The sequence below is a fragment of the Electrona antarctica genome (assembly GCF_951216825.1).
Source record: "Electrona antarctica genome assembly, chromosome: 1".
Taxonomy (NCBI): domain Eukaryota; kingdom Metazoa; phylum Chordata; class Actinopteri; order Myctophiformes; family Myctophidae; genus Electrona; species Electrona antarctica.
In genome coordinates, this window is record NC_136806.1 from 27,217,409 (window position 1) to 27,231,774 (window position 14,366).

General features: G+C 43.1%; 1 protein-coding gene across 3 annotated transcripts in view; it reads right to left on the reverse strand.

Moving 5' to 3' along the window:
• The window catches only part of mtus1a (microtubule associated tumor suppressor 1a), a 60,884-nt gene that overhangs the window by 41,710 nt on the left and 4,808 nt on the right, over positions 1-14,366 (reverse strand). For 2 of the 3 annotated variants that reach the window (XM_079504978.1, XM_079504979.1), the window contains exons 2-5: positions 9,639-10,069; positions 7,241-8,667; positions 6,761-6,962; positions 2,622-2,714 (exon numbers count right to left, since the gene is read on the reverse strand). In XM_079504978.1, the coding sequence (XP_079361104.1) occupies positions 2,622-2,714; positions 6,761-6,962; positions 7,241-8,667; positions 9,639-9,978 (2,062 nt within the window). In that variant the 5' untranslated portion in view covers positions 9,979-10,069. Of the gene's footprint in view, positions 1-1,130; positions 1,340-2,621; positions 2,715-6,760; positions 6,963-7,240; positions 8,668-9,638; positions 10,070-14,366 lie in introns of those variants that run through there. The other variant, XM_079504980.1, reaches the window with a different exon arrangement.

Here is a 14,366-nt window from a genome sequence, read left to right on the forward strand (position 1 = left end):
AATCTCCCAGTTCAACACATCCAAATCCATAATGCTTTTATCTATATATTAAAATGTAAAGATGGTCCTGGATAATTTGATCACTGATAAAGATAAACAGCAGTGGCATCATGTCTGTGATTAATCCTTTTTAAATTAAGAATTCTTGATCAAGTCCTAGTCAACAATACAATGTGTGTGTGTGTGTGTGTGTGTGTGTGTGTGTGTGTGTGTGTGTGTGTGTGTGACAATGACATGCATTTTCCTTGAATACACTCGATAGTGCAGCTGTTTGTTTTGTCTGTAAAATGTTCATTTAAGACTCAAAGAATGTTGACTCAATTATTCACACAAGTTTGGTAACTAATATGGTGACAGCATAGTAGTCCTTTAAACAAAAACATGTTTTTGCAACGCATGAACACACAACCATGTTTGACATCCACTATCGAGCATCCTCTTCCTCTAAGAGGGATGTCAGTGAAAACATGAAAACAGTCTCTGGAGCGACGCCGTTCCAACAGCGGGGTCCATCCATCACAGCAAGGTTCCCATGGCTCAAAATCACAACTCAGGATTAAAAATAACCCAGATCTCTGAATGGAACTAGATTAAAATATCCCAGATCTCTGAATGAAACTGGATTAAAATAACCCACATCTCAGAATAAAACTGCATGGTGCAGAGTTCTCCTGGCATGTTATGGCCAACATAAACCCCCAGGTAAAAATATCACCTCAGATCGTCATGGCTTTATCCTCATGATCCTTAGCGTGTAGCGTCCTTATTCTGGGGGAACATTCGGTGAAGAGGGACCTAGTATAGAGCCCTGAGGGACCCCGGTCAACTAAGTATACAGTAAGGTTTAAGTGGTTAAATAAGCTCAAGTGTCAATTGTGCATTTTTAGCAGTGACGTAGAAAATCCTTGACTCTAAGCTAGCTTGGTGGTCATCAGATAGCGGTGTTTAAATAGGTATAGTAAACATAAACAGGAAAGATGAGCCTGCTTTTCAAAGCAACATACAGTCAACAACACTATAAATAGAGGCCCAGCACTGCCAAGTGCAAAGAGGCAAACTACAGTGAGTATATCTGGAGCCCTGCAGATTTTCTAGCAGTATTATTAGTAGATTAACAGAGCAAAACACACCTGCATGGAAGATCACAGTACTTCCCCTGCATCCCGACAGCAGCTGCAGCCTTCGCAGTAAGCCCTTGGCTGTCAGACGCACGTGGAGGTTTGACAGCGACAGCTTCGGAGACCATAACATCTCTCAAAAAAGATGTTACTGGCAACAACTACTCAACAAAAACAAAATAAAACCACAGAGAGATCTAGTATTGACTATTGAGCCGAGTAGACGTGTTGCTGGGTAGAAGTGTGTGTCACACACATTGCAACCGGTGGCTGTAGTAAACATTGCAGGACTGACAGACCAGCTGGGGGGGGGGGGGGGGGGGGGGCATAAAGACCCCTCCTTCAGACCATCACTGCAGCTCTCCTGTCCTAATTCAACAACCAATGAGCAGCCAGAGGTGTTGTGTGGGGGTGCACAGCTGTGGACAGCTGTGGATAGAATTCCTAATTGGTAAAGCCAGTCTTCATCCATCCGTCACACAGTCGTCATCCATCCAGTCACACAGTCTTTATCCATCCAGTCAGTTTTCATCGTCTATTCATGCAGGCTGGGTGTAATGACGGTGTTATTATAGGGATGCTCAGTTGGTGGGAGGAGTCAACACAGTTGCTGCAGCCAATGGGAATGAGTGTGAATCCCTAGTACTCGTTATCATTAGCCATCTTATAATGTTCTGGTTGCCACCAGCAGGGGGAGGTGTTGTCAACACATACAGTACATCACACTGTATTCAGCCTACCTTGCTTCCCCATAGGAGAAGATCCACTACTCAAATACATGTGGCTCAGGAGGTAGAGCGGCGGCTTGGGAATAGGAACTTTCGAACCCCGGCCGGCTCTTCCTGGGTTTGTGTCAAAGTGTCCTTGTGCAAGACACTTAAGTGCTCCTGATGAGCAGGTTGGTGCATGGTTTCGTGTGTGTGTGTGGCTGTGTGTAATGCACTTTGTAGCATTTACATGATGCTATATTCTCAGTTCAGTTGCATCTATGTAGGTTTTCAGTATTTTTTGTTTGTAAATTTTATAATCAATAAATATTCTAAAGCACCTTGACCTATATGTAATATATTGTATTAATTATTATAAAAAGCTAATAATTATTAATTAGCTCAGCTATTGCAGCATTATATTTCTGCAAGCAGAATAAAAAAATAAATAAACCAAACCATGTTCCCTGTAGGCCAAGCCAACAGACAGTCCTCATTAAATCTTTACCCAGGAAACATGTGTTGTGAACGAGGGCAGGCCAACAGCCCTGTGGCCTCAGTCCAGACCTCGGTGGATCTGGTCTGAGTTCAAACAGCCAAACAACACCCAACCCAGTGAGTCACATATTCCACATCCTTCTAACTAACTAAAAAAAAAAGAGAGAGAGAGACAGAGACATAGAGAAACACTGACTGGATCCAAGCCCTGTGACATGATAAATTACATTCACAGTTGACACACAAGCCTAAATGCATAATCAAGAGTTTAGTCATCAAATAAAATGATACCCTTTACCTGCTAGGGTTGCAGTTTGATGAAAAAGCCTTGAAGAAGCTGTCCTTTTCAGGCTACTAGCTGTAGACCTTGAAGGACTTGGTTTTGAAGGACCTGAGAGAGACACAAGAGGAGAGAGACAAGAGTTTGAGAGTACCAACAGCATGCAGTGTGTTGTTGAATGGCAGCCAGTTAACCACAGATCTCCAAGCTCAAAATGGGTCACATTGCAATGTGTTGTGGCCGGTTTTCTGTGTAAATATTTGGAATAGAGGGGGGGGGGGGGGGGGGGGATAATACTCCTGGGAGACTTCAGTCAATTAAGTACATTGGTTTAAGTGGTTGATGAACAGGGTCTGATCAAGGACAACAGTGATTCACTGACAAACCACAAGGTCAAATACACTCACTGCGTGAAACACTGGCCCATTTCAATGCCACCTAAAATTCTCAGTAAGGTTTCACAACAGACCATGGCATGACCATGAAAAAAATATAAAAATTAAACAATAGTTACGTGTCTGTTAATGGGATATCAAAACTCTTCAAATGCAGTCCTAGACGCCAAGTCACAAGTGTTTTTTTTAAGTCAAACATAAAAACATTGCACGTGATCATAGCAATAAACAATATGTATTGGATGTTTTATTAGAGTGTAATCTGGTTACCAAGAAAACACTGCAGTTTTCCCTCAAATATAAAAGTTAGTAATAATAAACAGCCTCTTTTTCGGTATTATAAGCAGCTGGTACACAAATGATGCAGTGTTCTGATATTTATTCTAAATATAGGATTTCAACAAATCAAAAAAGAAAATGTCTGCATGTGATAAAAATTTCCTTTTTTGTTTTTACGTCCAACAGTAAAGAACCGAAATCACAATGCAACCAACACTATCTGTGAAGGAAATCTTTCTGCAGATACAAAATAAAAAAAGAAACTCAGCCGATGTTCATAGGCTGACTTACTTCTCCAACCACGCTTCCTCTCTCTGCAGCTGAACGCTGCTAACAAAGGAATGATACAGAAACGATAGGATGCGACCACCAGACACGTTAGCAGGGTGAGGTCACAGCTAGAGCCGCCGCTGCCGCCTTGTGGCGTCAAAGATGACGAATTGGCTCCAGCGTGATGTACTGGAAATTCTGTCCAAGTACAGCTTCTGGGTCCAGTGTATCCCGCCATGAGGACAAGATGGAGTGGAAATGGGAAGGGGTCCCTGCGTCCATGCAGCCTTACAGAGTGTCAAAACCAGCAGGGGTCTTTGCATCCATGCAGCCAGAGAGCGTTAAATGGACAGGGGGTCTCTGCATCCATGCAGCCAGAGAGAGCGTTAAATGGGCAGGGGTCTCTGCATCCATGCAGGCAGAGAGAGCGTTAAATGGGCAGGGGGTCTCTGCATCCATGCAGGCAGAGAGAGCGTTAAATGGACAGGGGTCTCTGCATCCATGCAGGCAGACAGCCAGCCATGCAGGCTGCTCGTCTGGACGGGAACTAGAGTGGAACAGACCCCCTTGTCTCCATGACAACCTCGAGTGGGGGACCCCATAGTGTAGAAAATACAACCCCCCCCCCCCCCCCCCACCCCCCACCACAACCACCCAGCCAATGAGGGAGCGGTACGCTGTCTGAGATGTGGAGATGTAAAAAAGGCTCATTGTCTGATTAGGTCTCTTCTCTCCAGTTGAGGGGGATGCCACCACAGAGTTGTTATTGTCACCATGTGCAGTTCAACACTACACCATGCAAACAGAGCTCATCTCATTCAGTGAACAACATTCAGACCATTCATGCTGCATAGTGTTTACAACAATAGAGTACAGATTACAGAGTCAGATTTGAACATCCTTTTGTCATATTTGTGCATTATATTATTTTAGTGCATTATCTAGCATGCTGTTCAGGGTGATTTTTGCCCCCTAAAACACATACTATATATTAAGGTAACCGCAAGAGCAGACATTCTTATATTATTATATTTTATTTGTGTATGTATGTGTACCCAATCTCCCAAAAGCGATGTCTACATGTCACTTCACTGTATCTGGGCAGATATGGCGGTTTTCATTCCAAGGACACTGCCAGGGGGGGAAAATCCCAGCCCCCCAATGTGGGTTACCATTACAGTGCTGCCCCTCCCCCTTAGAAATATGGTTAACACTGTGGTCAGACTCCAAAGAAATGGCCTGGATTCAACTTGTTAAAAATCCTTCATGAATGAAAAAGCAGTGGATATACAGTAGGCTACGCTACTGTATACAGAATGTCTGCATGTTCTATAAGAAAATGTCATTCAGCTGCCAGTCATTCTGTCAGGATTTACACCTTTACCACACACTAGGCGCTTTCAAAACAATGTTTACAAGGGCTTTACAGTGCCAAGATAAAAATCATCCATAGAGATCAATTAAAGGTATATTCAGTGATTTGACTTAATCTAAATATCACTTATTTTTTCTTTCTCAAGATCACACAAAAGCCATTCAAATATTTAAAGTAAATATAAGTATAGTACACACACACACACACACACACACACAAATATATTATATATATATATATATATATTGTGAAAATACTCCCCAAGTAGTGTCAACAAGTGTGTCCCCCTCTACTGGGTTTTCGTGCAGTCAGTGAGCTTGTTACAAAGCAAACACCATATTCTGTGACTTTAACCCTCCTTTTCCTTCCCCTACGCTTCCCATCACAGGAAGAGTCCCCCCCCACCCGTCCCCTAGATCTGGACACAGGGAAAATCATCTGTGTGTCAACTGAAGTTGGACACTAAAGAACAGAGGAATTGCTCCATGTTGCCCTCTCATGGCAACATCATTTTATTGCATACAAATATCCTCTTGACATGGTTGAGCAAGGCTCAAAGCCCTATACAACAGTGGCAGTTAAAGGGGCCGTTTGATATTTATAGTGAGGCATCACTGGAGTTATTATGTCAACCATTACTATTTCTTATATTTCTAAATGTTTTAGAGGGTAAAATGTTTTCATAGCTACACGACTGTTCTGCTTCTAGAACTATAGATAATCTAGCTCTGGTTCAAAGCGTTCTCGCAACTGCATGTGAAAGTGGCACACTGAGGTAACTAAAACCTCTCTTCGTCTGGGGGAATATTTTATACATCTTGCCAAAAACTGGATTTTACACAAGTCTTCCCACTAAGGACAGTAGGCTTTCAACACCTCAAAACCGTCTTTGTTTCTGTGAGTAGCGAATATATGTTTATTTTGACGTAGGCTATATTGTTTAAGTGTAGACATTGTGCACCCGAGTTCGAATGAGGAAACTACACGTCAGTTGCATAGCATGAAGGAGAACTCCTAACTCTAAAGACCAGATCTACGATAATCTGACTGCAAGCATGTTGTATAACCCTTAACACCTCAAAGCAGCCTTCAGTCCAAACACAGCTAACCTATGACCACATGGTCCAAACTCACCTAACCTTGGACCACATGTGTGGTCCAACCGCATGGCTTGGATCGCTTTGTTTACACAACATGGGACATGTTTAGAACTCAACTTAGCTTCTCCAACGGCAGGTTCCCTGGCTTATATGGGTATCCACTTTGACCTAGAGTAAATGTTTATTTACCCTCAATCGCATGACGGCACTATCAATTGTGAGTACGGATGTGCTACTGAATGTCCTACTGAATAGGATTCATCACAAAACTCTGACCGTCTTAAGTCTCTTATTGCTCTCAGGCTCTTCTCCAGTAGGCGAAAACGGTGGGTCACAACCCAAACTTGAGACACAGTGAGGCACCTCCATTATGTCACAGAATCATGTGCAGCAACAATACAATTGCAAAGCAATTTACTGATAAACATGTGTAATATTACATTTGTTTAGGGCTTAGGCCATGTACTTTTGATTGATGATTCAGGCTTTGGTGTGTCGTGACAGACTGAGAGTAACTATTATTTTATCTGGGGAACAGTGTTCTACTTATCACTTTGGCATTTTCTTTTCAGCCTGGCCAGTGGCCATTATGATTTATTTTGCCATGCTTTTTGTAACTCTATCGCTTTCTTTAGCTTGTTAAGTTGTTAATTATTCATTATTAAGTGACAATTGTTTTATTACATTGGGTGGGGCTTGTGAATCTTATGAGTCACTGATGAAATAAGTCAATCCTACCTGCTGTGATGTTCTGCTTGGGCCTGGTGGACCCAGTGGCTGCTCTGGGGCTGGGAGATGGAGGTTGAGTGGTGGGGTTTCGTCTGGGAGGTGGAGGATGTGGAGGGGCTGGGGTTGATCTGGCTCGCCTCAGGGGTGTGGCCTGTGGCCCTGTGTGGCTCTTGGCTTCATTAGCTGTTGCCGTCGACTTAGGGGAGTGTGTCTGCAACAACAGCAGGCGTTTTGACCATTATCAGTGGAAATGACAGAATATAACATCAAAGGGCATTATAAACTACTAAGATTTACTTGAAAAGTGAGACATAGTACTTAAACACAATATATGTGAATTGGCTGTCTTGTGTTTATTTTCATGTGGAGCTTGATCAATGCATACTGTATAATGGGGCTCATAGTAAACATCTGTACTATATGTGAAAAGAAAATAATCTAATCTACCAAATTATGTCATAAACCAGCAGATTACCATGATCCACTCACCACCACCAGGCTGATCTTCTTAACTTCTCTGCTAGTATTCACAGGAGTTCCGCTCTGGGCCTTATTCTGTGTGCACTGGTTCCTTGGTGTGCTTGAGGCCAGGTGGGATCTGGGAGCAGTGACGCCAGATGAGACGGAGGCAGGCTTGTTCTTCCTGAGCGCACCAGTTGACAATGATGAAGACGTAGCCATCTCACATGAAACACTGGCAGGTCGGTTCTTCCCGAGCACACCAGTTGACAATGATGACGACGCAGCCATCTCACATGAAACACTGGCCGGTCTCTTCTTCCTGAGCACACCAGTTGACAATGATGACGACGTAGCCATCTCACATGAAAGACTGGCAGGTCGGTTCTTCCTGAGCACACCAGTCGAGGATGATGACGCAATCTCAGATGAGCACCGGGCCTGTGTTCTGGAGACAGGAGCCTTGTATTGGTCAGAAGCTGACCGTGACCTTACCTTGTTTCTATTTGCCCCATTGTCAGCCTCCAAGCTCTCAACAGCTAGGTCAGGTGTAGGATTAGTTTGGTTGATTCTGCTAGGCGCTCTGAGTGGTAACCGGGATGTGGTCGCATTTCCAGGTAATGTTGCTAATGAGGCTGCTGCCGGTTCTGCTCTGGAGCTGGCCTGATTGCAGTGGGCCAGTGAGGGTTCTGATAACTTCATAGGGGGTCTTCGGTTTCCTTGAGACTGTGTGCTAGGCACGTTGACTTGCAGTGGTTTGCGTCTTGTGTTTTTTACTGGTGTAGGTGTAGCCATTGGTCTGGTCATGACTTTAGACCTCACACTGCATAAGTCTGGCTTAGGAGTGCTTTTGACTTCCATTATTCGTACTCTTTTGATGGCCGAGCAAGGAGGTTTGGCAGCATGCGGTTGGTTCACTGCAACAACAACTGGCTGAGCTTTAGCAGGGTGGACTGATGCACTGTCTGCGTTCCAAGTACATGGAGACTCTGATAGGGAAGGGAGGGGAATGGGATGACCCATGCCTGTCATTGGGGTGGAGGTCTGTACATCGGAACGGGAAGGGACGGTCTGGCATTCCACACCTGTGACTGGGGTGGAGATCTGTGCATCATTGTGTGAAAAAGTCTCACGTGGCTCTGGTGTAAAGGTTCCATTGACACACTCACTGTGAGATCTCCAAAGTGCCGTTTCTGGGCGAGCCTCGCCAGAGGAAGCAGGAGATGGTGTATACAGGAATGTGCCCTTTTGATTTTCTCGAGTGTCCTCGAGAATCAAAACCGAATGGGAGACGTTAAAAGTCTCGTTCGGCAGGCAGAAGGTGTTGGTCCTCATGACCATGGCTTCAGAGGAGAGGGATGAGGAGGATGACGCGTTCTCATTCGAACCCCTGCGTGACGTCTCGGTAGATGCCAATGGGCTGCCTTCTTCAGAGGTCCCGTCACCTCCAGGAAGGCCTGTCATGAGAAAAACATTTTACTTTTAACGATTAATTGTCACACAAATTGAAACAAATAAGATTTATGTTTGGCTTTTAGCAGTCATAAACAAAAATGCCACAGGGCAGAATAACTCCAATATAATTTGAAAAAGTTGCAGATTGCTCAGAATAAAGCGGCTCGTCTGGCACTAGGCTGTAGGCATACCGGACAAGTATTAGTTATATGCACGAACATCTGGCATGGCTAATGGTTGAAAAGACATTAGCAGTGAGTCTTCTGACACCAGGGCTCCACTAGGCGCGTCAGCGTCGCGTCTCCGTCAGGGAATGTTCCCTTTTTAATCAATGAAGGGTGGCTCCACTGCCCGCGTTGCGTTGACGGAGACGCGACGCGTGCATTAAAATTGAACCGGTGCGTTTTTTGACGCACACGACGGAGACGCAACGCGTCCGGTGGAGCCCTGGCGTAATGCTACTGCAGAACATCATTTCCACTGGTAAGCCGTATAGCTTGGCTCACCAGTTAAAAATGACAATGTCAATAACTCTCTGGAATGCTCTGCCCAAAAACATCTTATCTAAAATACATAACAAAATTACTTTAAAAAAGAATATCAAGAGATACCTTGCCAATTTGCCAAGTACTGATCATGATTTGTGAATTTGTTTTGTTCCGTTTTTATTTTAAATTGTATTTTTAGTTGTACATTTGTATTGTATTGGTTTTATTCAGGACCCCAGGAAGACTAGAGGCTCAGTCATGTGTCTCTAATGGGGATCCTTCAATAAACAAACATACAAAGAAATTACTGACAAATGTAATAACTTTATACAATGTGCCAGCTCGTTATAAGCTTGCCTTGTAGATCACCAATTTCCGCTATTGTTTTGAAGATATCAGAACATTTTTCAACATGGAAACGATTATGCAAAAATATCTGAAATAATTGTGATTAGGAGATTCTGGAATAATTGTAACGGCCCTACCTCCAGAATGGTGGTCTTCCATCAGGCCGCTGTCTGGGGGGCTCATCACCCAGATTGTGTTTTCATTAGAGAAAACCAAAGCGTCATCTGTGGGCGTAGGGACGTCGATCAGCCAGCTGTTGTTGTTGGGCGACAGAGTGACTGGTCGCTGGGTGACACGGCCCTCCAGCACGTTGACCTCTCTGTCGTTTAAGTTGCTGGAGGAGTCGGGTGAGTTTACAGGGAAGAACGTGAGCTGTAGACCACTTTGGGTAGATTGACTGCCCCTGCCTCCAAATAGGTCCTCAGTGGACATGACAAATGTGTCATTGGTGGACACGGTGAATGTTTTATTGGACATGATGGAGCTGTGTCTGTCAACAATTGTTTCAAATGTTCAGAAAAGCTCACAATGATAAGGATCAAGGTGTTCAACAGTCAAGTGTGGATACCTGAGGAGAGAAAACAAATATTATCACATCAATATGCTGCATTTGTCTTTTAGATTCAGAAACTGCTCAATGCTACACATTTCAAGACAAGCATTAAAAACAAATGGTGTTCAGTCACATTGAAAGAGTACTGCTAAAACATCTCGTCTTGCGACATGAGTGAGTGACAAACGTCTATGATCTCAATTGTAAAATGATCTCCAATGTCTAGCAAATGAGCCAGTCAACTAAATGAGTTGGTAATGTTATAGGTTAAGGTGTTGTAATAGTACCTGTATATACAATGAATTATTTATGGACAAGTTGAATGAAAAATGCACCAGTGACCAAAGTTCAGGTTAGTGATTGAATGACTAAGCGATCAGCCGACAGCCAGTAGAAATTCATTTGTATTTTTATATTCTCAAAATAAAATATCACTGTCTAGTACCAAGTATGAAATACATGATCCTCTTGATAAATTAAAGATGGACTGCCATAATTTTTTCCACCCTAAAACATCATCATCAGGTCTTAGGTTATAGAAGGAGGAAGAATTTTCAAATAACTGTACAGTATTTGTTAAAATGTTTTTATGTGGGCACCCCCACCAGTTCATTAAGTATGCCTGGTTTGCCTGGTGGGTGGTGATCCATCTGAACTTAAGCTGCACCCACAGCTGTAGTTGTATGATAAAGGGGGAGGGGTTGGGGGAGGGGCTGATAATGTGATGTCACTATATTACTGTTTTTTTCATTGGCACGTTTGACTGTCAAGGGTTCAGCCTCCAGGAAGAAACCCTAAATACAAAGGGAATACATCATTGCACATACAAACGACTCCAGGGTGTCTAATGAAGTACTGTCATCTCATAGACACATGAAAAACTGGAAAAATGCAAAAAATGTGGCACTCCATCTTTAACATATTAAATAAATAAAATCCTCAGTGTTGCTTTAACTTTGTGAAAAATGTTCCACTTTTTATACACTCAGATTAAACTAACATTATTTAGGTAAAGGTGCTGTACTTGATACTTTGGGATTCAAACTAAAAGTTTTGTTAACAAGTTAAGCAAGGGATAGTTCACCTCCAATAATTTGATGACCAGCAGTGGTTCCCCTATGGAGACCAATGAAACTCTTTGTGTCTCCATAGGGAACCACTGCTGGTCATCAAATTGGTTTAGGAATACAAAAAAAGAAGAAAAAAACATTAATTAAAGTCTCCGACGTTATGGAGTGTCAAAAAACTACTTTCTAGCCTTGACAGCCCATACATCCAAATAGAAGTCCTATCTTATTGCATTAAAATGTTAAACTCACTTTATGCATGCGCATACCCTCTATTGATAGAAAAATCTGAATATATAATATTTTAACAAAAACATCAACTGAGGATGAGGAGTCATACTAGTCACAGTGACGTCTGCCCTGAAAGCCAGTCTAAATAGCTTAGTGTCCTGACCAACGCTGTCTGGCCTGTTAAGCTTCCCAAAAACAACGACACCACCACCAGTGTGGAACCACAATATACGGTAAGACATTAGATCTGTGGACATGAGCTTGCTCTGTGTACAGAAGTCAAATAATTACATTTTGCAGACCAACTTTATGGTAGTTTGAACTTCTAAACTAAATGCAAAAAAGAAAGAAAAATACATTGTGCAATTCTACAGATGCACATCCAGTTAGTGTCACACCACATGAATCTTGACTGTTGTAAGAGAAGTAGAATACTGTCTGCTGCACTTCAATAACAGAGGGGGACCCCAGCAGGGTGGACAAAACAATGTCACAGACAGGAACATTCATTACAACAAGCTAGGTAGTTAAAAAGACAATAAAGCTTGGATAACAGCATTTCTATTTATCAACCATTTAAGCCCCTCTTTTTCTAAATAGCATAATCTGAGCTCACAACTTGAGCTTGTAGATCTGCTATTTTCTCCATGTTTGAGCCTATAATGACATGCCCAAAAAATATAGGTTAAACTTGAAAGTGTCTAAGAACAAGTATTTCAGAACACAGCATGAGGAGTTGTTAGGAATGATTTAACCACTTAAACACCAATACATGTCCAGTTTACTAAGTCGATAGTGTTAAATGCAGTTTACCTAGCCTTGGCCTTGTGGTCTGTACTTATATGCTTTGCTGGAATTAGCAACCATTATCTGAATGGTGTGAGGATCACTCTGACTGAACCTTTTGTTTTAACACCTGCCTGCCTGGAAATGAAAATTCATTCCTGTTGTTCCAGTTACTATTAAAAAAAGTGAAATGAATGGCATTCTTTAAGACAGCGATTCCCAATCTGTGGGTCGGGGGCCACGGTTGGTCGTTGAGGATATGGCCACTTAACACGGCAGCCAAATTTGGCAGTCAAGTGGTCAGATGGGTGGGCCCAAGACTAGTTTATCAAGTGGGCCCTGACCCAGAAAAGGTTGGGAACTTTAAGAACATCAAGGTTGTCAACCAAGACATACAGTAAGTGACACCCATGTTCAGTTAGTTAGCAGCTAATGTCAGAGCTACTGTAGCTGCAGGCTCAACTATTAGACAACGCTACAATTACTCTGTATGCTTTCTGCCAGTCAGCCAATGACCAACATGCTAATCATAGTAATCAAACTTCACACCCAAAAGAACAGAAATGTACTGGCATGTTGCCTTTATCTGGGGGAAATCACAATATTCAGCACAACCCATTATTATACAGATTACCAAATGTTTAGATTTCTCAGAAGACACCATATTTCATCAAGCAGCACACTACAATAATGGCACAGTCTCTGGCATGCGATGCGTGACAATGTAAAGAGGAAGGCTCCCATTGCAAGTGTGTAATTCTATGCCTTCTTCCTTAAGGCAGGGGATATCTTGTTTCATAGGGCTGCAACTATCCGTTATTTTCTTTCGATTACTCGAAAATAGTAGATCTGACAAATCTCAACATCACACCTTATTCTAAACGTTGAGACATACTGTATGCAAGTACAATATATAGATGCTTCGTTAAAAATAACTGGAATTCCACTGGAATATCAGCACGGGCTCCTTGAGTTATCAAAGTCACTCGCTAGTTCGTTCCCAAAGTCCAAATGCGAAAGGGTGAAAGATGTTTGTTAAATAGGCTGAGCAACAACACACTGCTCACCCTTCTCAGGGTAAAAAGGGTTTCCCTTAGTAACAGACAGTGCTTAGTCATCCAGAGTTCTCGTTCTCCTGCAAAACACTTCAGCCCTATATACTATGTACTTCGTTGACTGGGGAATCCCAGGGCTCTATACCATCCATCCATCTTCAACCGCTTCCAGCCCCCCCTATTTCTTTCCGCCCCTACACCCGTTGTGCAGTTTGCAGAAGCGGCAGATCTACAAGCTTACAAGGTCACGCATTGTGAGCTTGTAGATCTGCTATTTTTGCCCACAGAATAGGGTTCAAGCAGCTAAACAAACAATAATCTGACATGAAATTATACAGGCCTGCTGCTGCAGACCTCAGCTACTGTCATTACTCCATACAAAGTACAGTAATACTGTACACCTGTAGTAAAATCATGACTTATTGTCTATGCGCACCACGGAACAATAAACGTTAAGGCATGGAAGAGGAACACTACACTAAAAAGGAAAGACAAACATAAGTATACAATGACAAACCACAAATAGAATGTATAGTTCATTAACTACTAAGTGTCAAAACAACTTCCAAGGAATCAGTCTTGGTATACCTCTACACCGGTCCTGTCAGTCGGGAGGCCGTGATGTCGCCCATTGTATCAAACTCAGAGGTCTGTCGGCTTTCACATGTTCATCCGACTCTACTTTCCTCTCTCACAGACAATCCCATTAGAGCTTCCCTTGCACTAAATCCGACCGACAACGGAGCAGGCAGGCACTGTTGTGTGATAACTGCTGCAGAGTGCAGACAGCCAGGACAGGACAGGACAACCCCCTGTTCCCTCCCCGTGCGTCAGGAACCCTGCCAAGCCGAGGGATTCTGCGGATGCACTGAAGTTATGTGGCTTCGCTCTCAGTCAAAGCGCTGGTGTCGGCCGCCATCAGTGCAGTGGCATGGGGCTGAGGACTCATTCACTGTGTCCAGTCAGTGTGGCGTTGTGTTTCAGAGCCCAGCACCTTGTTACCTTATCCATGCCGAGCTCACTGCATGGGGAGTGGCCAGGGCCTGCCAGGCTGAATCGGCATTCAGTGTTGCTAAGCAGCCAAAGTCCCTCGTTCACGAGAGAATGGCTCAGCCAGTGTTTATTTTCCACCAGCAAGGGAGAGAAGTGGGAATAATAAATAAGGACTATAGT